General features: G+C 66.2%; 1 protein-coding gene across 2 annotated transcripts; it reads right to left on the bottom strand.

Annotated features, from left to right (window-relative positions):
- Window positions 1–513: 513 nt before the first annotated feature.
- On the bottom strand, window positions 514–26,193 carry TANGO6 (transport and golgi organization 6 homolog). Of its 2 annotated transcripts, XM_086469146.1 has the most exons (17): window positions 25,459–26,148; window positions 25,006–25,122; window positions 23,748–23,898; window positions 22,900–23,024; window positions 22,227–22,389; window positions 21,598–21,680; window positions 17,646–17,758; window positions 15,562–15,738; window positions 14,226–14,352; window positions 13,120–13,299; window positions 9,551–9,685; window positions 7,965–8,474; window positions 7,740–7,797; window positions 5,399–5,551; window positions 2,729–2,880; window positions 1,465–1,578; window positions 514–747 (listed from the first exon to the last, which is right to left on the bottom strand). In XM_086469146.1, exons 1-17 carry the CDS (start codon window positions 26,146–26,148, stop codon window positions 571–573), a joined length of 3,225 nt encoding a protein of 1,074 aa, XP_086325272.1. In that variant the 3' UTR covers window positions 514–570. The 2 variants fall into 2 exon arrangements, with proteins under 2 accessions (XP_086325272.1, XP_086325273.1); XM_086469147.1 differs by lacking the exon at window positions 5,399–5,551 and having other exon boundaries at window positions 25,459–26,193.
- Between the last annotated feature and the right edge of the window lie 1,211 nt (window positions 26,194–27,404).

Below are 27,404 nucleotides of genomic sequence, written 5' to 3'. Positions count from 1 at the left end.
AAGTGTGCGAGAGCTGCCGGCCGGCTCGGCAGCCCCAGGACCCTCCAGCACCCTGCCGGCCCCCGGGGTGCCCATGCTGCAGGGTGCAGACAGCAGAACCCCCCCCCCCCCCCCCCCCAGCTCCCCTCGTGGGCAGCCGCGGCGCTGGGTGCTGGTTGCCCACACCGGAGCCCAAGCCACCAGCCCCGTCCTCCCGCAGCCCCGGGCCGGCGCTGGGGGCTGATGCCCACCCTGCAGGGGTTCGCTAGGGCACCACCCCAAGAGCGCAAGGGTGAGCACGACCCAGCCACGGACTGGGACGGCACGCGGGGGCTTCGCGCGGCTCCCACAGAGGTAACAGGCGCAGGGTTGAGCACGTCTCCGTTTAATCCCCTGCCCCGTCCCAGGGAGCCCGCGCTGCCCGGCCACAGCGAGCCCAGGGGCCACCACCCACCCTCCCCAGGCTGCGGTTTCCTCCCTGGCTGCACCCGCCGGCAGCGCCGCGGAGGCACAGCGCAGCCGTCCCCTCGGGGAGCCCCTCGGCCCCGACGCCGGGGCGGGAACGGTTCATTTTTTGCCGTCGCGGCTTTGCTACGGCAGCACCACGATCTTCTTCTCCAGCGCCCGCGGGGGGAAGAGGACCCTCCTCATCACGGCGTCCAGCTCCTCCAGCGCCAGCTGGGCGTGCAGCACCGTCGCGCCGTCGGGCTCGGCCGCCACCACGTGCTTCAGCAGGCGGTAGAGGTCGCGCAGGACGTCCCGCAGCACCTGGGCAGAGCGGGCAGAACCGTCAGCACCCACCGGCGTCTCGCCCGCCGCGACCCGGAACGCAACCCTCGGCGTGCCCCGGCAGGTGCGGCGCTGCCCCTTCCACCGACGCTGCCGGTGCCAGGACACGGCGGCGGCACCACCACCACCTCGTTGCCTCAGGCGTGAGCCCCGGCCCTCCCGTGACTCAGTTTCCTCACACGCCCGCAGCGCAGCCCAGCGCAGAGGCACATCGCGGCGTCTCTCCGGCCCGGGGGCACGAGGGGAAGCCGAGGTCCCCGCTGCGGGGATTCCCGTGGGGAACCTGCCTGTTTCCTCCATGGGAGCTGAGTCCCAACACGCTCGTTGCTGGGAAGGCCACGGCCCGTGGAAAAAAACCTGGGCATTTCCAAGTCAAATCAGCGACGAACAACTCCCACGGCTCCCAAGAGCTGGCAGTGCCCCGCGGCACGGCACGGCAAAGCAGCTCAGAGGGACAACCCCCACGAAGTCCCCTCTGCCCTGGGAAGGATCCAGCGCTGGGGGGGGCCCTTTGCTGGGGGAGGCACAAGCTGGAGGTCCCGGTCCCACGGGACTTTCCCTGGAAGCTGCCTGGGAACGAGCCCTGCAGCCCCCCGCGGGGCAGGGACTGTCCCGGAGGAGCACCGGTGCCCGGTGATGCCCAGGGGCCTGGCAGAGGCTGCCCCTGCCCTGGGGACAGGCAGGGAGGTGACCCACCTCGGTGGCCTTCTCGCTGAGCCCCCGCAGCAGCAGCACCACCACGTGCACGGCAGCTCTCCGCACCTCCGCCTCGGGGTCCGTCTTGGCTATGGCCGTCAAGCAGGAGGTGACCTGAGGGGACAGGGCGAGGGGGCCATCAGCACGGGCACGGGGACCCGGCAGAGCAGCTGCCCACGGTGGTGGGGATGTCCCTCGGTGGCCTGGGGCTGGACGATGAGGACGGGAGCCCTGCGCCCAGCCCGGGGCAGCCGCACGTTCCCCTGCCGGCACCCAAGCAGGGGGGGGATCGGCTTTTCGCAGGGCCCGGCGCAGCCCTCCCTCTCGCAGGGGCCGGGCGGCACGCAGCCGCCGTGGCAAGCTTCATCAAAAGCAGGCAGAGCCGAAGGAAGGTAATTAAACCCCCGGCAGTGACAGCCGGGAGAATGAGCAGAGCGAGCGTGTTCCCGAAATAGCAGCGCGTGGCGCATCGGCATCTCGTCCAACGCAGCCGGTGCCCCGGCGACGCCGAGCGGCTGCGAGCCGGCACCGGGGAAGAAGCCCGAGCACCGCATCCCTGATGTCTCCGGCCCTCCCTCCTGCTCCGGGAGGCACTGGCGGCCGAAGCTCTGGCTCCCGCAGGGGCACGGACCCACCAGCTCGAGAGCCGCCGCGCCAGGACGCTGGCAGCTCCCGGCAAGCCTCCCCCAACCCGCCGAGGAGGAGACCCCCAGGAGCTGGGCTCAGCCCACCGGCACCACAGCTCCAGCGGCTCCAGCAACTGCATCTCGCCAGGAGCCCGCAGCCAGGGCGAGGGATCAGCCATCGCCTTCGCGGAGCGAAGGGGAAGGGCAACGAGGTCTCACTAAGCGGGAGGAGGCGCCTCTGGCAGGTACCGACGGTGCCCCCAGGTCCGCTCCTGCAGGGCCATCGCCACGGGTGGAGCCGCCACCGCCGCCTTTCCTTGGGCTGTTGTTGCTTCCCGGCACGAGCGAGACCTTCAGCTGCTCATAAAGCTTTTAGCCCCAAAAATCAGGGCTAGAATTTCCCCAGCGTTTGCTTTAGATCCAACGAGTTTTACGCTCTCTGCTACCAGTAAATATCCCCCACGGCCTTTATGGAAACCCCAGGCTGTTGCGTCCCCAGCAGCAAGCGCTCGGCAGGCCTGCCCTCCGCTAACGAACCGCCCTCGTTAACGATGGCCCCCGTTAACGAGCGACAGCCCCACGCTCCCCAGGCAGGGACGGCGGGGAAGGGGCCGGCAGCGCCGGGATGGAGCCGGTACCTCCTGGACGATGGAGCCGAGCTGAAAGCCGAGGCGCTGGCAGAGCTCGCCCAGGTTGGAGAGGCTGCTGGCCCGCAGCGTGCCGTCGGGGTCCCGGGCGCCCCGCAGGAAGGCCTGGACCAGCGGCTCCCGGTGCTTGAACACCATGTCCCCTGCAAGAGAGAGCGGAGCGGCACGTCACGGGCAGGGAAAACCCCATAGCGCCGGCTCCACCGGGAGCAGCCGGATCGGTCCCACCCCTCGCTGCACTGCCGAACAGCTGGATGTGACATCTGGAGCACGGCTTGTGCCCAGCGCAGCCCTGAGCGAGGCACAGGCAGAGCCTCGGTGGTGCCAGGGACGAGGACGCCGCGGCGCAGTCCCCCGGGGCGCCGGCAAACCCCGCCGGCACACGGCCCGCGGCACGGACCTTTGTCTGGGGCTGTTCGGCACATCCCACGTGTGTGTGTCCCCCCCCGGCCCCGGCCCCCGCAGACGCAGCACACAGAAGTGCGAGGCCCAAACCCTCGCGTCATTCAGCCGCACAACCCCCTCCCCAATTAGCACACGCGGGCGCCGCCGAGGTGCGAGCCGCCTAATTAGAGGCCGGCGGCGCAGCCCGTGACCGGCATGCACAATCCCCCAGCACAAGAGGTGCCCGGGCCGGCGGCTGTGCACCCCCCGGCGTGGGCACGGCTCCCACCGGGCAGGGGCTGCTCCGGCGGAGGGGAGTACCGGAGGAAGGTCCGGTGGGCTCACCGGCCCGCCAGCTCGGTGGTTTCCCGGCTCGCCATAAGCCCCTCGGGCGCTGGTGCCCCGCAGCCGATGGAGGCAGTGGGGGGGTCGCAGGGACAGGACTAAGCCCCACGGGCAGCGGAGGGTCCCCAGCGCCCTACACAGGGGGGCTCGAGGCCGCTGCTGCGAGGGGCTGGGGACCGGCCAGCCCCTGCACCGCCGGCAGCGCCGGCTGCGCGCGAGCAGGGGCAACGCTGCCTGTGCTGGGCAGGACCAGGCACGGCGGCACCAGCCGGGTCCTGGGGTAGGACCCTCTCCTTGTCGCTTCACTCATCGCACGTGGCCCCCCCCTAAATGTCCGCGCACTCGGCGGGGCAGGGACGGCTCCCGCGTGGCACAGGGTGGGATGGATCGCTCGGCGCAGCGCCGCGGCGCCAAGGACGGCCGCGCTCGCTGGGGACCGCAGCCTGCTGCGTGCCCGCACCCCGGGAGTCGGTATTACGGCAGCGTGAGCGGCGCCGGATGATCCCAGCATGATGCATCTCCTCCGAAGCCAAGAGCGCGCCGGCGCCGTGCCAGGCAGCCACCGAAAGAGCACGGAGCGTTCCCCTTCCTGCAGCCAGCGCGGCCTGGCGGAGAGGGGGAACGGTTTGCCGTGGCTAACCGGGTCGGCACCAGGTCTCCACGAACTTGCTCGGCCCCGCGTTGGTGGAGGCAGAGGAGCGGTGGTGCCGCACGCTTCCAGCCACGCTGCCCGTTTGCCGGGCGACAGGCGCCTGCTGCAAAATCCCCTCCCGGCTGGGAAAAAGCCACTGCAGCGGGATGGCAGGCAGGGATGGGGACGGGGCAGGAGGGCGGCACGGTGGTCCCCAGGCAGCAGCAGGAGCGGCCCGAAGCGCAGCAGCGCTGCCGCACCGAGCGGAGCGTTTCTGGAAGCGCCGGGTAAACCCTCGCTCTTGAATCCTGAAGCTTTGCAACAAAAACAACTTCGTGCAATTTGTTCTATAAATACGCAGGCGAGCCGGGACGCGCCGGAGCTGCTGCCCGCGGCAGAGGCACCACGGGGAAGCGGGGGGAGAGCCGCAGCGGAGGCCGTGCCCACCGTCCCGTGGGCAGCTGCCGAGGGAAACCCAGCGCGGTGCGGCTGCCGCCCCGGGCAAGGCGAGGGCTGGACGCAGGGACGGCGCCCAGGGGCCTGCCGAGAGCAGGAGGCTCTGCCGCCGCTCGCCCCGCTCACCGGAGCGCCAGGGGAGAGGACGGGATTCCTGGCCCGTGGCATGCCCCGTCCCCATCCCGGCGGCAGGGCGGGGGAGCGCCACGACCTGGCCCAGGGACCCCTGGCCCCGGTGGGATGCCCGCAGAGCTCAGGGACGCCACCACGGCCAAGGGACACCGCTGCGGTGGCTGCGCCCCGGAGGAGAGCTCCGGCACGTGGCACAGGCCCTGGGGGAGCCCCAACCCCGGCTCTGCTGTGGCTGGATGGGAACAAAGCACCCGCCCAGGGACCGGGGACCCCCGCCCGGCTGTCGCCTTCCCCGGCTGCGCGCTCCCGCTGGCCGGGCCTCTGCCGGGGAAGAAAAGGCGTTTTAGGACGTGTCCCAACAGCGGCTGCCGGAAAGGCCTCCTCCAGCTTCTACCCCTCAGCCCTGCGTGTCCGGGCGCTTCCCGGCAGCCACCAAGCCCAGTGCTGCCGGCTGAGGGGACTGGGGGCTGCTGGCAGGGTCCAGCGCCCCTCTCCCGCCCACCGGCAACCCCCGGCCAGCTGCCCTTCGGCTTCCAGACACCCCCGTGGCGGGGCCAAGGGAGCTGGTTCTCACCTCGGGACAAGAAAAAGCCCCCACGGGCTTTACTCCTTGGCCGTGGTGGCACGGCAGGGAGCAGCGAGAGGGCGAGCGGTGCCGCGGCGGCCGGCAGCGGCCAGCACCGCCGTGCTCGCAGACGTGGCCGTGGACTCACCCAGCGCCCGGGTGACACGCATCAGCACCTCGCCCAGCTTCATCCTGGTGACGGTGGCCGCGGCATCCTCTGTGCCCTGTGCCGGACACCCGTACCGTGCCAGCAGGATGGGCAGGATCCGCTCCGGGTACTCGCTGGAGAGCAGGGCAACGCCTGGGTGGGGGGAAGAGAGCGAGAGGAAAGCGCGGGTCAGGGCCAGGCACGAGGACGGCATGCGCCACTACACCTTGGCTGCGCCGCCCTGGCACCCTCGGCGCAGCAGGTGCAACCGTCCCCCCGCAGCGCCGCGGCCCCGCGGCTCGCCCCACAGCCCCTCGGTGCGAGGCCGCGGCGCCGGGGCAGCCCGGTGCTGGGTGCCAAGGTGAGAAATAAATAATTTAGCAGTTGGCAGCAGGCGCCCGCTAATCGCCGCCGGTCAGGGTTCAGGGACCGAGCGCGGGCTCGGCCCGCCGGCCGTCGGACGCCGCGGGGCTCGCCCCAGGCTGGCCCAGTGTCAGGGCAGCTGGGCACCGCAGGCGACGCTCAGGCGCAGGGTCTGGCCCCTGCTCCCGGCTCCCGGCCATCGGGCACACGCTGCTGGTGTGTCCTCGTCCCCGCCGGGTCTCCACGAAGCCCCTGGGCTGCCTGTGGGTCAGAGCCCGGCCACGGGACGTGTGCCGGGCTACGCCGTGGGGCCGCGCGGGCTTCGCCATCCCTCTGGAGATGCAGGCTGGCGGCAAGAGCCAGGCAGGGCTCCGGCAGCGCCGGGCGCCTCTCCGATGGGGAAAGGCAGCTGCTCTCCAGGGAAAGGGCGTGCGGCAGAGGCTGCCCCGGCAGTGCCAAGCGCTGAGTCACGGTGAGCCCCAGCTCCCCTGCCCTCCAGGAGCAGCCGCCTTCACCTCCAACCCCATTCCCCGGTTATCGGAAGGTGCCTGGCGTGGGTTACCCTCTGCAAGCCCGGGCACGCCTGGTGGGGCAGCGACCTCTCCTCTGGCATCGCCTCGCCGCAGCCCGGCTCCGGGATAACCAGCAGCGCCACGACAGCCAGCTCCGGTCCCAGCCCCAGCACGGCTGGCTGCTGCCGCGGTGGTGGGGAGCCTGAGCGGGGCAGCGGGGAGCCCGGCTGGCACCGTGCACGGCGCGCCGCAGGTGCCGCTGCCAGCGTGGCGTGAGCCGGGTGAGGCACCACCGCAAGGCACCGCGTCAGGGTTAATCACAGCCGCAGCCGGGCGGCGAAACACGGAGGCAGCTGCACGGGGTGTATTAATTACCCGGGGACGGTTGAAGCGTTTGTGTTTCACCTGCAGGGCAAGGACAGACCCGTCCCACTCAAGACCGTACAGGCAGAGGGAAGCCCGGTGATAAGCTCCTTCTCCAGCTGCTGCTGCCAAAGGTTCCCTACCCAACGGTTCCCGGCGGCTCCGGCATCGCTTTGGGCCGTGGGAATGGCACTTCCCTTCCACGTAACCCGGCGCACCGCGACCTGCCGTCACAGCCACCGCGCAGGACCGCCCGCGTCACCCCGGGTGCGGAGGCACCTGCCTGCGAATGCCGACGGGGCTGCGCCGAGCGTGCCGAGGCAAGCGCGGGCTCCAGGGTTTCCTGGGAAGCGGCGTGAGCAACAGTGGCCCTCGGCGCCCCCAGCAGCAGCCCGGCGCGGCGAAGAGGGCGGCCAGCAGCGAGCAGAGCGGCACGCTGCCCGCCTGCCGGCCCCCTGCCTGCTCCCCGCTGCCAACCACCTCCCGCCTGCACGGCCAGCGGCAGCGCCCGTGGTGCCACATCCACGCGGCTGGTTGATCGTTGGCCGTGGGGATGGATGCGGTAGAGCCCCGAGGGAGCACCAGTGGGTCCCCACGGCCCCTGCCAGCCTCAGCTGAACAGACCAGTGAGCCAAAATGCCAGCTGGGTGCAGGGCCGGGGTGCCGGGGCTCTGCCCGCACCGCGCTGAACCTGCAGCCCCAGGCTGGCAGCACCCATGTGGTGTGGGGACGGTGACCGGCTCCTGGGTGTCCTCTGGCCAGGGGATGCCCGGAGGGTGAACCTGCCCAGGGTGCCCTCACCTCAGGCTCCGGCTCCCCCGAGGAGGTGCTGGCGGTCTGGGCAGATCAGCCGCTCAGTCAGAGGGTAAATGAACTAATCACCCCCTGAGGAAGCACAACGGGGAGACGAAGCCTGCCGGCTTTGGGGCGCAGGGCCCGCCCGCGGCTCCAGGCTCGACCGAACGGCACAGCCCAGGAGGGTGGGAGACGCTGAGCCCCCAGCCCGGCCGCAGCTCTTCGCTCTCACTGCCCCAAGCCCCCCCACCAGCACAAAACCTTCTCCTAAGAAGCACCAGCGCTCGCCCCGGCCGGGCATCGCTCACCTTGGACGGCCGAGAGGTAGACGAAGGCGTCCTCGTGCTGCACGTTCTCCAGGAACACCTGCCAGGAGAGGGGAGCGCTGTCGGCAGCGGCCCCGCACCGGGCCGGCAGCGGCCCTGGTGCCTTCTCACCCGGCACCTTCGGCCAACGGTGACGGTGAGGTCGGAGGGATCCGGTACCACGGACCATCCCCAGCCCACCACCGCGCCGCGGCGGGAGCCTGGTACCTGCAGGAGTTTCTCCTGGAGCCGAAGCGCTTCTGGATCCCGCTGCGTGATCAGGCTGGCGAGGCGGCGCAGGGCGGCTGCCCGGGCGGGGGGCTGGGGGTCGTAGGCTGATACCAGGAGCTCCTGGAGCCCCGCCGGAGCCGGGCTTTCGGCACACGGGGCTGGAGTGGGACCAGCGGCGCCAGGCTCGTGGCACAGGCTCTGCTTTTCGCTCTTCTCCCCGGGAGCCGAGGGGCTGCTGCGGCCGTGCCGTGATGGCGCCCAGCCACCCCCGGGGCTTGGGGCTCCGCCGGGGATGCCGGCAGGGCTCTGCGCTCCCAGCCCCGGCTTCTTCCCCAGCACGCCGTCGGCAGCGGTGCCCACGGCGCCGGAGGAGAAGGCCCCGTGGGTGCAGATGGCGATGCGCAGGTCCGCGGCCAGCTCCTGGGTGAGGGGCTCGGGGTAGGCGCGGGAGAGCTCCTCCAGCCACGGCACCAGCCGCTTCAGCACGGCGAAGTCGCTGGGTTGCAGCTGGGGAGGGGGAAAAGAGAAGCAGTGACGTCCCTCCCACCATCTCGCCAGCGCCGTGGGGGGGGTTTGCCCTCGGTCCTGCCTGCGAGGATCCCGAGCTGTCCCAGGGGCGGCAAGTTCCTGCCCTAACCTGGCTTTAACTGCCGCAGCAAAATCTGGGCTGTAAGACCTCAAAAGTGACGCTTTGGCAGAGATTTTGGGGAGCTTTCGGATGGCTGTGTGAAAAACCCTTGGCCGTTGAAACCCAAAGAGCTTTGCAGCTGCCTCCGAAACCTTCTGCGTCCAATTTGGCGAGTTAAGTTCCTCCCATTAACGCCGGAGCGGGAGCTCGCCTGGGAGGGGGCCCATCAGAGCCGCAAGACTCTGGTTTTAAGTTTACTCCAGCTAATGTTATTTTTTCCCCAACGTTAGGCATTTAGCAACAAGACACAATAAATTATCTTTTTTTCCATTAACAGCTGGATTTTCCTTCGGGCGAGTCCGGGGATGAAGCAACCCCGGCAGCTCAGTGATGCAAGCGCAAGCCGGAGCGACCGCTGCACTACCGAGGGTGCGATGGCTCAGCCGACACCGCGTGACAGCGTCACCGAGCGAGGCACCGCTCCTACGGCGGGGTTTCAAGAACTACAGCCCGCATCGGGGGTGTTCATGGCGCTCTGGAGACGGAGCCTGTGGTCGTGCAGGGAGGCAGAGGAGGCAGTTATCTGAGGATGCTGCGTGGGACTGCGCTGCTCCGTCACTGGAAGCAGATTCTGGATTATCAAGGAACTCGCCGGGCTCTCAGGGCTGCCCTGCTGGGATCAAACCCTCGGCCAACGCCCCAGCACCACTCCAGGGAAAAATAATATATATATATAACAACATATACATATATATATATATATAAACCAATATATACATATATGTATAACAATATATGCACATATACACACACACTGGGTCTGAACAGGCACCCCAACCCCGGGAGCACCCAGACCCCGGAGCACCGGCTGCAGGGAGCACCCTGGGAGCAGCAGGACAGTGCCCGGTCCCCCCCATCCCCGCACCCACCGAACACCCCGGCTTCGCCCCCTCACCTGGACGGCTCCGCCGAGCATGGCGGCCACGAGCCCCATGGCCATGGCGAGGGTCTGCGCCTCCGCCGCCGCGCCGGGGCCCCGTGCCGGGCTGCCGCAGGCCCGCTGCAGCGTGGCTGCCACGAACTCCACCACCTGCCAGCGGAGAGCGCGGGGGAGAGCAGTGAGGAGGGGGGGGGGAATCCCCTGGGTGCTCCCAGGAGGCTGCCGCTGCCCGCCCCTCGGGCCCATCCCAGTTGCCTTCCCAGCACCTCCCCAGCTCTCTCGCCGTGCCCCTGGCCTCGGGGAGCGGGCCCAGCAGCATCGGGGAGCTGGGGGATGGCTGCGGGGGGCACTGGGGCAGCCCAGCTACGGCTGCACCAGGGATGCAGGAGGGAGCTGGGGCTCCCCAGGCGGCTGCGGGGGTGCTGGACCCCCCGAGCTGCCGCCCACCACCCCTCCAGCAGTGGCACGGATGGGACGATTTCCCGGGGTCGCAGCCCCCAGCCCCGCACCGGGCTGTCTGAATCAGCGGCCGAGGATTTAGGGAGCAGGGCTGGGAGGGTGGCTGAGCCGGACAGCCCAGTCCACCAGCAGCCAGGCCCCAGCACGGGCTGGGCAAGCTCATGCTGCCCATCTGCCCCTGGGACAAGGCAACGGTCAAACCCTCTCGGCAGCAGAAGCCCCTCCGTGGGGGCTGCGGGAGCAGGGAGAGGCAGCCCAGCCCCTCCTCTGCCTCCTGTTCCAGCTCTGCTGCGGCCGGGCAGTGGGATGGCAGCTGGGAAGCCAACTGGGATGGGTCTGAGGAGGAAGGAGGGGGGATGGCGGCAGCGACAGGGAAACACGGAGGGTTCCTACGACGTTGTGCGGGAGAAAAGGTGGGGTTTGGAAAACTCGAGCCGCTGGAAGCAGAGACGGCCGGTGCACGGCCCCGATGGCCAGACCCCGGGCCGAGCGGGGAGTTAGCACGGCTCAGACCCACCTCACGACACCAACATCGCGCCTGCCTGCCCTCCCCGTGAGCTCCGGGGACGAGCAGAGCCCCTTCCCTGCCCCTGCCCTCCCCGTGAGCTTCCAGAGCCCCTTCCCTGCCCCTGCCCTCCCCGTGAGCTCCGGGGACGAGCAGAGCCCCTTCCCTGCCCCTGCCCTCCCCGTGAGCTTCCAGAGCCCCTTCCCTGCCCCTGCCCCTGCTCCCAGCCCGGGGCTGCTCCCAGCCACCAGCTCCTGCCAGCCCCCCCCCCGCAGCTCCCCAGGATCACACCCCACTCCCCCACACGCAGCCGGACCATTTAGCACGCGGGGCACTTATTTTGTGATTTTTCTCACAATACTTTTTTTCCCCCCCCCCCTCCCCGAGCCCATAACGATCCCGCCTGGCTGGCACGGGCTTTCCCGACACTTGGCCCTGACATCTTTGATCCCACAGGCTTCCTGCCTTTCTAACGGAGCTGGGAATCGGCGAGTTTATTTTCCCCGTGCCTTGGCCAGCTGCGCCGGCACCGCACGGCTCGGGGCGAGCTCGCCAGCTGCGGCGGCACCCGGCCGTGCTGGGAAGGGGCTGGATCGGGGTCGTTTCGTCGTAACAGGCGTGTTGCAAAAGAAGAGGAACTATTTTGGAAAACAAAGTCCGAGGGCAGGGAGGTGCTATTGCACCAAACCCCACACTTCCAGCCCCCAGGGCAGAGGCACCGGGTGCAAGCAACGCGTTTCCTCAGCAGCAGGAGAGCTGGTGGCTGCCAGCTTCGTTCAGCACGTCCCTACTGCAGCGAGGAGGGAAGGGCTGAGGAAAAGGCTTAGGTACCTTCTGGGCTGCTTAGTCCAGAAAAGAAATGCCGTCAAACACAGCGAGAAAGTCAAAACAAGTGTCAGAAGATCTGCTCTCACAAAGCAGCGACACACAAGCTGAACGGGTTGAAGCTGTATTGAACGGAAAAAACAGGGACATTGTGAATAAATAAGCTATTGGTAGGTAGCTGCTGCTAAAAATATAAAGTTAAAAACCAATCTAGAAGGAAAAAAAACCCACTTTAACCTGGACGGGGGAAAAAAGCGTGAAAAATAAAACACTGGGGCTCGCTTCTGCCTCGTGCAGGAGGAGAGCGAGCATCCTTGGCGCAGCAAGGAAATCAAGCCCATCTCATCAAACTTGGTTCTGAGGGGAGGGAAAGGGAAATAAAATAAATTGTGCCACCGAGGGGGTCCACAGCTGCTGCCGTTCCCGGGGCCCGGCTTTGGGAAGGCAGCTCCCGCTCGCCCCGACCCCATTCAGCACAAAGCCCGCGTGCCCACAGCGAGAACAAACGCCCCGGAGGAACCCTGTGCTGCAGAACCTGCTTCAAAACTGCCTGTCCCAACCCGAGGGAGCCCTCCCTGAAATCCAACCCCCAGGTGGAAGCATAATGGCTTTTTTGTCTGGGTTTCTCCTTTGGTGGTTGTTTCTTTTTACGCCAGACTCACGGCTGGACCCAGGAACCCGGCCAAATCCTTCCCCGTTTCCCACCCCGACTTTCCGACCCAGGGAGCGGAGGCGGTCGCGCGCGGGTGGGTGCGATGGAGAGGCAGGTGAGGACAAAGCGGCGCTGGCTCGGTCCCCTCTGTCACTGCAGAGCGCACACAAAGGCTCCTTTGTCCCAAGGGGAAAAGTAACGAAACCTGCGCTAGCCGCGACTGCCCCCGCTCCGCCAGTCACAGTTAACTGGCATAACCAGGTCACCCAGTTAAAAAAAAAAAAACAAAAAACCAAAAAACCAGCAAAAACCAGGATGAGAAAGTCAAAACACACGGATCAGTCGGGGAACACTGCGCTGCCCTCGGCACCCACCAGCCCTCCCGACCCAGGACGGCCGAGGCCCCGCAGCGCGGGCTCAGGGCGGACAGAAGCGCCGTATTTTAACAACCCCTTCTGGTACCAGGTCCCAGGAGCCCCAGCTGGCCCCTGAAATGACAACATTCCATACGTTTTGGGGCTGCCCATTCACCAAGACCCGGACAAGCGCCGTCACGCCAACCCCGACGACCCCCCACGCCACCCGGTGCGGGCGTCCCAGCAGCAGAAACCAGAGCAAAAGCCACCAACGGCCTGTTTGGGGACAACGGGTGAGCGGGATGCGGCGGCGCCGTGCCGTGTCGGTCTGGCTGGGCGCCCAGCTGCCGGAGGTGGCTGCCGAGACACGCCTGAAGAGCCAGGCACCGCCACCGCGGGCAGGCAGCAAAAGGTCTGTCGGGCGCAGCCGCCTTCAAGCTTTGTTGAACTTGGGAGTAAATTCGGCTCAAAATAAAGACGGGGAGCTGGTAAGTCGGAGTTCTGACGAACGCCCAGACTTTTAAAACGCCACCACGGGCACAAGCACGAAGACGTCTGCTGGGCGGCTCCCTGCTGTCCCTGCCGCTGGCCGTCCTTCCTGCTGCCACCGCACAGGACAGCGCCGGCTTGACACACGTGCAACCGAAGCGACGAACCGCTTTTCCTGGGGACACCCTAGCCTCCTCCAGCTGCTCCTTAGCCACCGGCTCCTTACAGCCCAGCAGCCCAGGGCTCGGCCTGCCCCGCGCTCCAGCTGCCGGCCCCCCAGGGCCTCGCCGTCACCAACCTGAGCAACGTCAGCGAACACGGTGCCCGAGACGTTCTCGCACAGCGTGGCCACGAGCTGCAGGACCAGCAGCTTCCTCCTCTGCCCGGCGTGGTACCGCTCCAGCTCCAGGAGGCTTCCTCCGGGCGCCGCAGCCGAGCTCGAAGCCGCCTCGTCCTCCGCAGCCACGCGAGTCAGCGCCTGCCGGGAAGGAAGCGCAGGGCAGGGAGAGGCCACGGGGGTTAAACACAGGCAAATCAGTGCCGGGAACGCCGTGGTCACCACAGCAGCGGTCCTGGGTGCAGCAGGTCTGCGTCACCCCGGCCGCCACACTGCTGCCGAGGGCTCCCGGTTACCTCCCCTCTTCCAGCCTCACCCCCTTCCAGACGCACACTTGCCAGCAGGCCCAAACCCTCGCCAGCCTCCGTCCCCGTGGACACCACCGAGCGCTTCTCCTAAGGCCACCCACCCTCTGGGCTGCGAGGCTTGCTGGGTCTCTGCTTGCCGCCTCGCTTTTGGCAGTGGCTGCTCACGAAGGCGCCCAGACGCCCCGTCCCCTTCGCGGAGCTCGTGCTGTCTCCCCACAAGACCAGGACCTTCCGCTCGGTACATCGAGAAGGTCTCTGAGAGCTGCCCCACGGCTCCTGGGTGTCCCTTTTGTGTCACAGCAGCGTCCCTACACCCGGGATGCTGCAAACCCCGTGTGACTACGGGCTGGGGCTCCTCCTGCCAGCAAGGACACAGAAAGCCCAGCCCAGGCAAGGCCGGGAGGGAACCCCGGGGGCTCCGAGCGCAGGTGCCCGGCCCCTCTGCTACAGCCCAGGAAGCAACAGGGATTATTCACAGCCTCAAACACACCCTTACACTTCAGACATGCTCCTTTTTGTCAAAAGAGCCTGGGGGAATGAGGCTTAACCGCCCCCCAGGGACCAGGGCTGACTCCCTCTCCCAGGCTCTCCTGCCCGGCCCCCAGCCGGACCGCTCCACCGCGAGCCGTACCCCGGCTCAGTGCTCCCGGGGCACGTAAGGGGACGATCGCTCTCCTTTGCCACCTGCCACACAGACTGCTTGGCCCAGGGAATCCGCTCCTCCAGATGTGCCCCAACCAGAGCCTTGCCTGCCCTCACCTTCAGGCAGCGGATGAAGAAGTCTCCGGCTAGACCGCTCCGCTGGCAGTGAGACAGCAGCTCCACCAAGCTCTCCACACGGCACTGCTCTGAGGAGACCTTCTGGTAGAGGGCCTCGTCTTCGTCGCTGAAACAGGTCGCCGGGTCACCAACACGAACGTACCCAGCTGGTGGGGTCTAAACTACCCCACAGCAAGGTGAAATCCCGCTTCTGCCTTCTCTGGGAAACCTTCCTGCACAGCGCTACCAGAAAGCAGAAGCCTGAAGGCAGCTGAGCCAAATTACTGCTCAGTTCATTTGGCCTACGTGATCAGGCACTCAGTTCATTAATTTACCTGCGTTCATTAAAGAAACAGCAGAAACCAGGAGCGCAAAACACACGTTTAATCCAGCCACCCTATAAAGAAGGGGATTAGCGCTGGCTAATTCATGCAGCGGTCACAGCCATAAAAGCAGGACAGACATGGGCAGAGCCACAGCTGTTAAGGAGTCAATTTAAAGCATACCCAGTTAAGGAGTCAATTTAAAGCATACCCAGTTAAGGAGTCAATTTAAAGCATACCCAATTCAGCCAGCGCAGACCTCCTTCTAATTCAGGTCGGGAATAGATTGAAACGAAACCAAATCGGGCGTATTTGCAGGGGGTTTTGTTAGGGGTGCACACAGCTCCCGGCACCCCCAGCCCACGGACGCTCCTGGGCAGGAGCCGTGCGCTCCGCCTGCTCGATGGCACCGCCTCGGGCTCTACCTGCCAGCTAACAGCTACCCCTCTCCAAACCAAATGCCACGGTCCCCGTTGGCGTGGCTGGAGTCTAACGGCTGCCGTTTACTCCCCACATGGCCACGCTCTGTCTCTCCTTGCAGAGACCATCTGCAGGAGCAGGAGGGGAGTTCAGTCGCTGGCTCTGCCACGCTGGCATCACCGGAGTCCTTGCTGCGACGGTGCCGCCTGTGCCCGAGGGATTCCGCTCACCCTTGCCACCAGACAGGCTCAGGCTGGAGAACTGGGGGGAGCGTTGGGACTGGAGAAGCACGTCCCATTCCCAGACACCCCGCGGGCAGGACTCGGGGGCTCGGGACAAGCACGCAGAGAGGGCACACGACCGCTCCGACAGAGCGTGCTGCCGTTCAGGGCTGAGAGTCAGAGCTCTGCGCCGTGCACAGGGCACCCGGGGGGCCGGGTGGAAGCGTTGCCTGCCCGAGCTCAGCGCAGGCAGCCCGCTACCCGGGTGGCCGGGGGGACGAGACCGCGGTGGGACGGCCAGGCCCACCGTGAGAAGCCCTACGATGCCTGGGGACTGCCCTCCGCGGCTGGCACTGCCCCAGCAGCGCTCACCTGACGGTCTCCTCCACCGCGACGGCGGCACCACCCTCGCTACCAGCGCGGAACCGGCACCGCGGGTGGAGGGCAGGCACGGTGCCGTTCAGCCCGGCAAAGCCTTCCAGCACGGCCAGCGACACCTCCCGCTCCGACTTCTCCAAGAACCACAGCAGGATCTCCTGGCACGGGGAGCTGGGAAGGAGAGAGGAAGCGGTGGTGGCCGTGCTCTGCCCGCCGCGCCCCAGCCCCGCGAGGGGACCGCACGTCTGGGGGCAAGGGAAGCCACAAGAGCGCCCTGGAGCGACCATGGGACGCTCTGGCTGACGGCTCTGGCGGCGGAAGGCGCTTGTGCCAGTTTACGAGGGGATCAGCAGCACACGCTGTCCTTCTGGCATTCCCAGACGGAAGGCTTTGGGCCCCTCAGGATCTCAGCCCGGCGAGGAACAGCGACGGCCGCTTCCACGCAGCCCCCGCACGCCAACGCCACCAAGCACGGGGCTGCCAGCGGTGCCAGAGCAGAGGAGGAAGGGGGCAGGGAGCGCTGTAAGGGCGGCACGGGAAGCCCCACCAAGGCAAGAGGCAGGTTCACGAGGTGGAGCAGCAGCGCTGTGCGCTGTGCCAGGGGTCTGGAAAGCCGAACGCTTCCAGGCAGCTGCGGTTTCAGTCACCCCTGCCAAATTCCTCTGCAGAGAGAGAAGCGAGCAGCGACTCCGCTCACCCAGCAGCAGCGCTAACTTGGCTTGCTCTACGAACTTGCCACAGCACTCGCTGCTCTTTGAAGTGATTAACGACGCCTTTAATGATATCAGAGGCCGTCTTCACACAGACCTTTTAGGGAAAGCCTCCAGCACCCACATGCCAGTATCACCAAAGCGAAGTGTAAACCAGCCAAGAGTACATTTACCAGGCTGGCCCAAACTCAGGGCAGCCCCGGGAAAGCCCGGGAGGAGAAAGGAGAGAGGACAGCCAGCACCTGGTCACCACTGTCCCCGCCACCATGACTGACACACGTGGCGCTCACCACCGTACATCAGTCATGGGAGAACTGGGCACTGCGGGAGGGAGAGCTGCCGAGAGGCAGGTCCTGCACGTATCGGAGAAGAGAGGTCCCAGGGAGGAGGAGAAGAGAGAGAGATCCCAGGGAGGAGGAGGAGGAGGAGAGAGAGAGATCCCAGGGAGGAGGAGGAGGAGAAGAGAGAGAGATCCCAGGGACGAGGAGGAGGAGAAGAGAGAGAGATCCCAGGGACGAGGAGGAGGAGAAGAGAGAGAGATCCCAGGGACGAGGAGGAGGAGAAGAGAGAGAGATCCCAGGGAGGAGGAGGAGGAGAAGAGAGAGAGATCCCAGGGAGGAGGAGGAGGAGAAGAGAGAGAGATCCCAGGGAGGAGGAGGAGGAGAAGAGAGAGAGATCCCAGGGAGGAGGAGGAGGAGAAGAGAGAGAGATCCCAGGGAGGAGGAGGAGGAGAAGAGAGAGAGATCCCAGGGAGGAGGAGGAGGAGAAGAGAGAGAGATCCCAGGGAGGAGGAGGAGGAGAAGAGAGAGAGATCCCAGGGAGGAGGAGGAGGAGAGAGAGAGATCCCAGGCAGGAGGAGGAGGAGAGAGAGAGATCCCAGGGAGGAGGAGGAGAGAGATCCCAGGGAGGAAAAGAGAGGTCCCAGGGAGGAGAAGAGAAATCTTGTATTTCCAGGAGCCAGCGCTCAAGCTGTTTTATCCGGTTTTCATCCTGTTTCTACATCCCTGGTACACAGATCCCTCCAACACCCAGCCAGGTCCCAGGGTCACCGCCCCCATCCCCAATCACAATCCCCAAGCTCCTAAGGGTTAACCCGCACTCCCGAGGCTCCCCCAGGGCACCCTCGCCTCTGCACCAAAGATCTGGGCTTCAGGGAAGACAAAAAGGAACAGAGAACTCCTTCCTGGGGCACAGGTCTGCCAGGAAGATGGCGCCTATGCCCGCAGTCACTGCCTACTGGGAACGAGAGCTCCTCAGGAGGAGAAAACTGGTCCGGGTTTCTGTACGTGCCCATGTGGAGCATGTCCTCTGGAGGTGGGCAGGACGGAGGGAGACGAAACCCCAGCAGAAGCCACGCACAATCCTTACCGTAAGTATGACACATTCTGCTTGGCGAAGGAATAGAGGGAAAAAACCACTCCCAGGACTGACTGTAAGGATCCCAGCAGCAGGCTCGAGCTGTCATTTCCAACCACATACACCTACGGCGAGAAGGGCACAGGGAGAAGAGTCAAACACCTGTGTGGAGCAGAGGGAAGGACAGAAAGCACGTCTGTGCACAGAATGGCTGCCACCAGGGAGGACGGCAGAGCATTTTCAGCCTCGGTTCCTTTCAGCCTGGAGGCTCTTTACCCCGATTATGCCATATTCTGTAGTAAAAGCAGCCTCCAGCACCTAGCATTTGCTTAACCACAGCAAGGCTCCGAGCTACAGGAACACTGCAGCCAGCTATTCAGAAAGTCTGCTGCTTAGGGGTAAGGCCCTGCGTTGCAGAGAGATGCAAGAGGCACCTTCGAATTAGCAAATCTTCATGGAAATACTGCACCTAGAGCCAAATCTCAGACACAGAGGTCAGCCCCTAGCAGAGCAGCTGGGCTGAGCCGAGCAGGTGGGCTGCAGAGGCTCTGAGGAGGCTGCAGGGCCACGCTCCTCTCCTCCATCTCAAGCCCTCCCCCACGAAACCAGCACCCCCTTGCCAAGCACGCCACTGGTACCAGCTCACCGCAGACGAGCCCTACCTCGCTGCCCACAGAGCACAGGGATAAAAAACACTCACAGAAGTCTCAGGGCATCGCGTTGCCTTTCGAATCTTTTTAAAGGACTTTTGTCCGAAACTAAAAGCCCGGCAGGACGCTTTCAGGCAAAGCCATAACGCTGGGAAAACTCGGTCTAGAGAACGGTTAAATCCCAAGCCTTGCCCAGCCGGACTCAGCGTTTACTCAGGGTGGTTGTGTTCAGACCCTCCTTTTAGCAGACTCTCCCCCCCCCCCCCCGCCCAAGCTTTTTAGCTCTAAAAAACCAAAAAAAAGGGGGGGAGGTAGGGCAGGAAAATGAAGTCTTTTCAGAAGTCTTTTCACAAGTTCTCCAAGGGACTTCCAGCTGCGTCAGCTGGTGAAGTACCTGCTCAGGAGATGCTGCCCCTTCACACCAGAGCACTCCCCACACCTCAGAGCCCCCCCCCGCCCCTGCAGCTGGAGAGCAACCACCTGCTCCAGGGCTGGAAGCGCCCCGGGGACAGAGCAAGGAGGGTTTTGGCCCGCTGGAGGCAGCGTGATAACCCAGGGAGGAGGGAGATGGCCCCGATAACGTTCTGCCCTGGATGCAAACAGACCTTTTTTCCCCCCCTGTGCTAATCCCCTCGGAGCCATTCTTCCTCACCAGAACCTTTTGTACACAAAGCCTCCCTGATGAAGCCCCAAGGATGGTTTCCCACTCAGCATCAAATGACACTTGCCAGGCAAGAAAACACCCCCCACCCACCCACCCCCCCCCCCCGCAAATCCGCCCCAAATCCGCCGGCTGGAGGCTCCGTCACTCATCTGGCTGCTGTCAGGCCCCCAGCGCGGTGCCATTAAGGAGGGACCCGCCCCAAACTCCCCCCCAACCCCGCACCCGCATTGTGAGCGGCAGCCGCAGAGCAGCCCTCCAGACCGGTCTCTGCCTGCCAGCTCCTTACAACAGATCATTGCTACGCAAAATACTACAACAATCGCGGCATTTAAGAGCTTAGCCTGCCTAGGGGCATGCCAGTAAGCAAGTCACCAGCTCCTTAAAATTGAATTCCTGGGCTGGGGATGTCCTTCTGGGTTGGGAACGGCGCAGCAGAAAGCTGGGCTGCCGTCAGGGCAGGCGGCGAAGCCTGCAGCGTGGCACTGGTGATGCTGGTGGGAACGGCAGAAAAAGGAGCTGTGAGGGAAGGGTTCGGAAGAGAGGCCTCCACAAAGAGCCCCGTTGCTTCGTAGGGAGCACCAGACTGGAGCCCACCTCTCCCCCAAACGCCAGGGCCAAGATCTACGCCGCTGAACACCCTGCAAGGGATCCCTTGCAGGAGGGAGTTCCACAGAAGGTGCTAAGCCTGCACCAGCCTGCCCAGGAGACATTTCCTCTAACACGGAAGGTGGTCTGTTATTGGCAAAGCCAGAGCGTTTCTCTGAGGAGACCCGAGTTTCCTCCCGTTTTCCTGAACCCTCCCCATCCCCCAGCACCCGACGAGGGCTGGGAGAGCAGCCGAGCTTCAGCCACCCCTCCTGCTTCGGCAGCCGGGCACACAGACCAGCTCCGAGGCCCCAGGTACCGTCCCGCCCCGAGGGCAGCTCCAGACCCAGCAGCAGCTGCTGCAGGACTGCCCACCCACGGGTTTAAAATGAACTCCAGGCACATGGAAACCCGTCTGTCCCAGGGTTTGGCTCGGAACGGTCCCTGCAAAACAGGACACTCGTTTTTCCTGACTTATTATCAATTTACCTTACTTGTCCAACGGGACTAGACAGACCGTAGTGCCTTTAGCCCCCCCGACAGATCGCAGGGGAAGATGAACCACAGGCCATGGGGACCAGCATGTCCCTTTCTGGGACACCTGAGGTGAGGACACAGCCACTAACAGCACCTCCCCCGAGGCCGAGCCGCTGCCCGCCCTCCTTCCTTCCCAACAGCAGCCGCCGAAACGACCGCGCCAGCTCTGCCCGCTCTCCCCGCAGCTCCGCGATGCCGCCCAGCTCACCTGCACCCCCTTTCTCACCCCCGGCGACGGCTCAGCGGCCTCAGAGCCGCACCGAGTCCGCTGCCAACCGGCTGCCCAACGACCGAGCGCCGAGCTGGGGACCCTGCCAAGCCGCCCGGCGCAGCCGGCCGCTCGCCGACACCTCGAATGCCCTCTTGTCCCGGTCACTCCTTCCCAAGCGTTTTGGCCCAGCACCAGAGCTGGCTGCCACCCATCCCTCCGCCAGGGGCTAACGCTGCAGGAGCTGGAGAAAGGCTTCCAGCTCCAGCACCCTGGCTCAGGCTGCCCTCTGCAGACCTGGGAGGCAGGGAGAGCAGCTCCCAGCAGGTTCGCCCTCCCACGCAGGTAACACTGGGCTCAGGACGAGCCCCGTTATCCACCTCTACAGGAAGGAAACTGAGGCACGGGGGCACCAAGAAGAGGGGGACCAGCGGGGCACCAAGAAGAGGGGGACCAGAGGGGCACCAAGAAGAGGGGGACCAGAGGGGCACCAAGAAGAGGGGGACCAGAGAGGCACCAAGAAGAGGGGGACCAGAGGGGCACCAAGAAGAGAGGGACCAGAGGGGCAGCAAGAAGAGGGGGACCAGAGGGGCAGCAAGAAGAGGGGGACCAGAGGGGCACCAAGAAGAGAGGGACCAGCGACAGCCTGGGAGGAGAGCTCAGGCACCCTCTGAAGGCTCAGCGCTTGCAGGATTCCCCGCGCCCAGCCCTTCCCTCTGACCGGGTGCACAGCTCCGACGCTGGAAGGTGAGCGGCATCGCCTCGGACCAGGACCGACAGCCCGTGGCAACGCGTGCCAGGCCGGTCAGGTCCTCCTGGCCAGGACCTCCCGCGTGCCGCGCTGCCTGGCCGACCGTCACCCGCTCTGCGATCACAGCCCGAGGCCTGAAGCTGCTCTGACAGGGCAGCCGGACACCAGGGTCCTGCAGAAGCTGCGCAGTCTAGCAAGGCTCAGAGTCTGGCTGCAGAGGATATGAGAGCACCATGGGGAATCCTGGCTACCAGCCCACTGCTCGGACTCTTCTTACCCTGACACACCAAAAAGACACCGGGGGGGGGCAAAAAAACCAATCAGCAAGAGCTCACTGCCACCTCGCAGAACGTTTTGGGGTGAGAACGCTTGAACGGATCCGGGCAGTGCCTCTGGTACCCCGCGGAAAGCTGCGTCCGAGGTCACTCTGCGCAGCTCTCGGCCTCGCCTCAGCATCCCGACTGGTTTCTGTCACGGTCTAACACAGGCTGAACTGCTCAGAAAGTCTCAAAGCAGCTCTCTCAGAGCAGTCTCCTCGCCCACCCTCAGGCCCGAACCAGACACGATACCTTGAGCACATCTTCCACGCAGCTGCCCAGCTCTGCCTCTGCCACCAGCACAGTCCCTGCTGGTAAATCTTCCACTGCTAGCTCTGAAAACAAAGGGCACAGATATCAGCACCCCCACATGCCGAGGAGCCTCCAGCAGTGCAGCAACCCCGCCATGCCCAGCACCGGAAAGCTCTTTGATCGCTCCCTTGCCTTCTCCCTCCATCAAGCCAGCGTGGGAACCACTGAGCCCTCGTTAGCGGCGCTAAATATCGCTGCAGTGTTGTAAACTCCACGAGGTTACAAGGAAATCAAAGCAGACCACAACTTCTGGATGGATTATTCCCCGGAGAGCCGCTTGGTCAGCGTGGGGAACCAACGGCTTCCATCGTGAAGCCCAAAACGAGACTGTCAGACTGGGAGAGTCTCCCCAGGAGCACGCGGCAGAAGCCCCGCTGCTCGGCTCTTACGCTACAGCAATCGGACTCAAGCGCTCGGAAACGGGGCGCGCCCAGCCACGCAGCCACGTCAGCGCCCACGGAGCTGGGCTGCCACCCGCCCGAGAAAATTCCGACGGGGAGGCCAAGCTCAGGGAGAAGAGGAAACCAGGCCCTTCCCCGTCCCGGGGCTCGGCAGAGACGAGCGGGTACCTGCCGCCTCCGAGCATCGCCGGAGCGGTGCCAGCAGGGGCCGGAGCAGGTGCTTCTCTGCCAGCTGAGGGTGCTCTTTCGCCATGGCGAGCAGCGTCGTGGTGGCCACTCGCTGGAACTGGCGCGCTGTCAGTTTGTCCTGGATGCGCAGCAAATCCAGCACCTGGAAGGGAAGGCCACGGATAAAGGATCAGCAGCTCCTCAGAAGAGGGGCAGGGCGAGCCCTTGCAGCCGAGAGCGGAGATCGAGGAGGCTCCTGCGCGCTGCTTTGCGGGACGTTCGGCACAACAGCCCGCGGACGGACGAGCCCGTCTCCTTCCCGTGCGCACGCCGACGCAGGACCCGTTTCTGGGCTCCAACCAGGAGCCTGCACCACTCCCGCAGCCAAAGGCCGGGAGCAAGAGCTCCACAGCTCCCCGTAGCGCGGCGCTGAGCAGCTCGTGCCGTCAGGCAACACAATCCAGCATTTACAATCGAATATGGGAAACCCAGGAGCGGGGTGGGAACACGTCCCACCGCCGAGGCAGCAGAAGAACACCTCCACGTTGTCCTGGCTCCAGCCAGGCCACGCTCAGGCAGAACCGACAGCACCGACGCCCTCCAAGCTGGGCGCTGGCTCCGCATTCCCAGCCGGAGCCGGCGTGGCTGCGGGGAGGGGACGAGGGGGACCCACCTGGGGGCACACCAGCCCGTAGTAGCCCTCGAGGGAAAGGCACTGCTGCGGGCAGGAAGCCAGGATCTTTGCCACCGCGTCGCATTTTCTCCAGTCCACGGCTGCTGCTCCAGCTCCAGCGCCACCTGCCACACCAGCGGAAAGCCAAGATCCCCTCAGACTGACAGCAACCAGCCAGCTTTGGCTGAAGCCAGATGTTGCTGGCCAAAACATGGGATTTCTCGCTTTTATTACTCTCTTTAAACCAAGCACCTTTCAGGAGACACCTGAACTTAATGACAGAAGGGGAAAAATGACTGTCCAAGAGCTTTGGTAACGGAAAACAACGTCTACAGACAGGTGTACGAGCCAAAAGGCGGAGGGAGGTTGTGCTTGGACGGTGTCACCAGGTTGGTGCTGGCCGGAGGAGGCTTTGGCACTGACAACGGTGGGATTCAGCTCTTGGAGAGCGAAGGCTTCCCGCCCTGGCAGGAAACGGAGAGCAGGGGAGGAAGGCTATCGAGCTCCGGAGCGGGATGGGTCCAGCCCAGCGCCCAGCACGGCTCCCACCGAACCGGCACCAGCGCAGCTCCTGGCAAGAACCCGTGCTCGAGGTGCGACCCCGCGGGGGCGTAAACAGAGTAAAGGGGTCGGGAGGCTTCCAGCCGGGGCCTCACGGCGTACCCCGAACTCCAGGCAGGTGCAGCAGGAAGGCACCCGCCGTTCGGGAGCTCACCGTGGTCAGAGGGAAAATCCGCGCAAGCGTTTACAGCTCGGGCTGACAAAAGCCGCTTCCCACTTCAGTCCCTCCCGGGCCTCTCACGGGACGGAACGTCTCGGGCACATCATCAGCGTCTCTTCCCACTCACCGCCTGTTCCCTCCATGATGCCCCGAACCACGGCCTGAACCCCGTTGGGTCTCATGAGCCTTTCGGAGAGCAGCTGACCGCAAAGGCGCCGCAGCCACGCCGGAGCCCGCACCAGGGCCAGCTTTGTTTCTTCCCCAGGAGAGGGAGGACCCTGAAAGGAAACAAAGGAGCGGGCTAAGGAGCAAATTTTCACGCTCTTGTGCAAAGCCCCACCAACAGCCTGCCCCCTGCCCTGCAGGGCTGAGACCAGGGGGGAGCACGGGGCAGGGAGAGGTTTTAAATAAATCACTTCTTCATCCAGCGGCACAAAGCAAATCAGGGCTTAACGAGAGAGGCCGGCCTTCCCAGGAGCATCCCCCCGCGCAGAGCTGCCCTCCTTTCATCAAAGCCTCGCAGGGTCGGGCAGCAGCTCCGACCGCCTCCTCACCACAACGGTGCTCGGGGGACAAGTCGGGTTCGATGCAGGTAGGGGGTCCGCAGCGGTGACCCGGGACAGGAGCCGGCACAGCGCTGGGCTGCGGAGGTGGCACCACGAGCCCGCCGGCTCCCCAGTGGGGCAAAGCGATCCCCCCCGCCCCTCCCCGGGACAGCACCAGCAGCAGAACTGTCGGGAGGCTGCGAAGCCACAGAGCGAGCGGTTCAGACGGAGGCGCTTGCTCGGACACGCCGAGGAGCGAGGCGGGTCGGCACCGCTGCGCTGGGGGGGGGATAGAAGAGTCTTTTCAGTCGGAAGGGATCTACAACGATCATCCAGCCCAACTGCCCGGCCACCTCAGGGCTGAGCCAAAGTTAAAGCGGGTCATTAAGGGAATTGTCCAAACATTGGGACGTCAGCTCGGCTTTTGTTTCACTCAGAGACCCCTGCTTTAGCGTGGAAGAACCACAACGTTCGGCCACGCTCCGCAGCCGGCGGCGAGGCAGCGCCGCTTGGCCCCCCTCAAGTGGAAAGGGAGCAGGTTCTGGAAGAGAAGGCGCTTCGCTCGGCCAGGCACAGCGGTTGTCACGGCCGAGCCAAGGCGGCACGTGCCGCGATGGGAGCCCCCACGTTCACACACACCCCCAAACACGCACCCCCCTACAGCGGGGCCTGGGTGGCGGCCGGGCGAGCGACGCCGGCCCCACAGCTTCGCCCGTGCGAACGCTGGGTTTTAAGGTGCAGGAAAAATGCCCCGGAGAGCAGCGAAAGCACCCTGGGAGCGTGGGAACACCCACGCCCAGCACCGCGCCGGGGAACGGCCCCGCCGCTGCCGTCGGGTACCTGCTTGGGCCGGCCCTGCAGGACGAGCAGCTCCCGCACCGCCAGCGGCTGGTAGACGCGGTCCAGGACGTGCCGCAGGGCCTCCCGGCACCGCGCTCGCTCCGGTTCCGAAACACCCTGGAAAAAAACAGACCCCGGGGTGGTGAGGACAGCCCGGCTGCCGGCGCCAAACCCACTGGTCCCAACCGCGTGCCGGTGCGCCTCCATCCCCTTGCCGGGCTCCCACCTCTTCTCTCGCACGGAGATTAACGTGCACGGCGCGGGAGCTGCCGCCGGGCAGGCAGCCCCGTGGCCGAGCGAGCGGGAGCCCAGCGCACCCGCAGGCTCAGCCGTGGCACGTGGGGAGCGGACCCGGGCGACGCCAGCGCCCCCGACGCGTTTTCGGCAGGGCTGGGCGCCCCACGCCGGCACCGACCGCGCAGGGGGCAGCGGGAGGAGAAGGGGCCCACGGACCTCGCTGTGGGCGGCGGGGCCGTGGCCCAGCAGGCAGAGGCTGGCGAGGAGGAGGCCGAGGTGGCGGGCGAGGAGCGGGCCGCCCAGCGCCGGGTGGTCGGTCAGCTCGGTCAGGGCGGCGGTGGCGGCGTGGAGCCGGGCCCCGCGGCCGGCCGGGGTTGGCACGGGGGGCCCCGGGCGCTGCCCCACGCCCGGCGGCAGGTAGGGCACCAGGCCCAGGCCCACGGCGGCCCGCAGCGCCCGCCCCACCGCCCGGCCCTGCGCCACACTCAGCGTGTCGGCGCTGGGCGGCGGGGCGGCCCCGAGCCCGGTGCCGCGGGCGGCGGGAGCGGCGGCGAGGGCGGCCAGGCGCTCCTTGAGGCACAGCAGCAGCGCCAGCAGCCCGCAGGCAGCGGCCCAGCCCGGTTCGGCCTCGCCCGCCGCCCCGGCGGCCAGCTCGGGGGCCCGGGCCAGCACGGCATCGCGCAGGCCGCGCAGCGCCGCCCAGCCCGGCGCCCACCGGAGCCGCTCCTCCAGCGCCGCCATGTTGCTGCGCAGCGTCTCCGGTCGTAGAGCAGCCCCCGGGCTGGGCCCGGCCTCGCCATCCCGCTCACCGGGCCCGGCGGGCGGCCGCAGCAGCAGTTCCAGCGCCTCCACCACCCGCTCTAGCTCCGGGCCCGGCTCCGGCTCCGGCTCCGCGCCGCCCGCCATCTTGGGGCTACCGTGAAGGGGAGGAGCGCGGCTCTCCGCCGCCATCTTGGGGAGGTCGGGCGACAAGGAGCGACGCTGCGCGCCGCCATCTTGGGGTGGTCGGGAAAGGGAGGGGATTTCCCGCCCGCCGCCATCTTGGGGAGGTCGGAGGGAGGGGAGGTGCCGTCCCGCCCGGCGCCATCTTGGAGAGCCGCCCGCCCGGCGCCATCTTGGGCGGGGCGGGAGGAGGTGGCGGGGCGGCGGCGTCTGGGGGCCTGGTCCGTGGGGCTCCGGGGGGTCGCCGGTAGCGGGGCACGGCGGCGGGTGCTGCCTCTCCCTCAGAGCTCCTTTTCTTCCCAGCAGGGAGTGCAGGGGGCACAGCCGTCCCCTGCACAGCCAGGCCTGGCGCCGGTGCGGGAGGCCCGCAGCGTAGGCCCCAGCCCCTGCTCCCCGCGGGTGCCGATGGCACCGGCCCCTCCGGCAGGCCCGGTGGGGCGGGAGAGCTCTCACCCCGGAGCTTGCCCTTGCGCTGAGGACGAGCTCTGGCTGCAGCCAGCAAAAATTCGAGGCTTTCGGAGAGAAACCGGCAATTCTGCGTGCAGAGGGAGAGCGCAGCCATCCGCACGCCGTAATTGGCACGGAGAGGCGGAGGTGTGCGGGACGGCTCTGCCCGCTCCCTGGGCCCGTCACCGGAGCTACCTTTGGAACAAAGGGCTCGTGTGCGCGTAGCAAAGCTCACAAACGAGCGACCTGCCTGCCCAGGACCGTAACGAGGCGGGATGACTGCAAACCCGTTGCGGGCCTCCCCGGCTGCTGCCTGCTTCGGGCGCTGCGGGGCACGTTCCCCTTTTGTGTTCCCCCACCGGGCAGGGCCTCGGAAGGGAGGTCACAGAAATGACAGGCTCGGGCGAACATCGGTGGTGTCTCAGGCTGGCGAACAGCCTCGCCTCTGCCGCGCAGGGCAGGGTGTCGGGCCGGGCACGGCGCACGCAGCCGCCCTGATAAGGTACCAGCCGGCTTTTCACGCCGCGTCCCGCTCCTCCTTTCCCCAGGGCCCATCCAGGCAAGACTCAAGGCAAAGCCGTGACCTGCTGTTAGCTGCCAGCCCTGCCTCCTCACGGCCCCTGGTGACGAGAAAACACGTGCTCTGGTACACGGATCCGTCGCGGTTACCGAGGGCCGGGCGTTTGCCGTCCGCCTGTGCCGGCAGCAGTGGCTGCACCGAGGAGCGGCTCTTGGCGGGGCAGGCCTGCCCCTGAGCGTGGACACAGGCAGCG

Source organism: Leptosomus discolor, chromosome 8, assembly GCF_034619465.1.
Source record: "Leptosomus discolor isolate bLepDis1 chromosome 8, bLepDis1.hap2, whole genome shotgun sequence".
NCBI lineage: Eukaryota > Metazoa > Chordata > Aves > Leptosomiformes > Leptosomidae > Leptosomus > Leptosomus discolor.
Note: the sequence above shows the minus strand (reverse complement) of the source record. Positions and strands in the feature narration are given on the sequence as shown.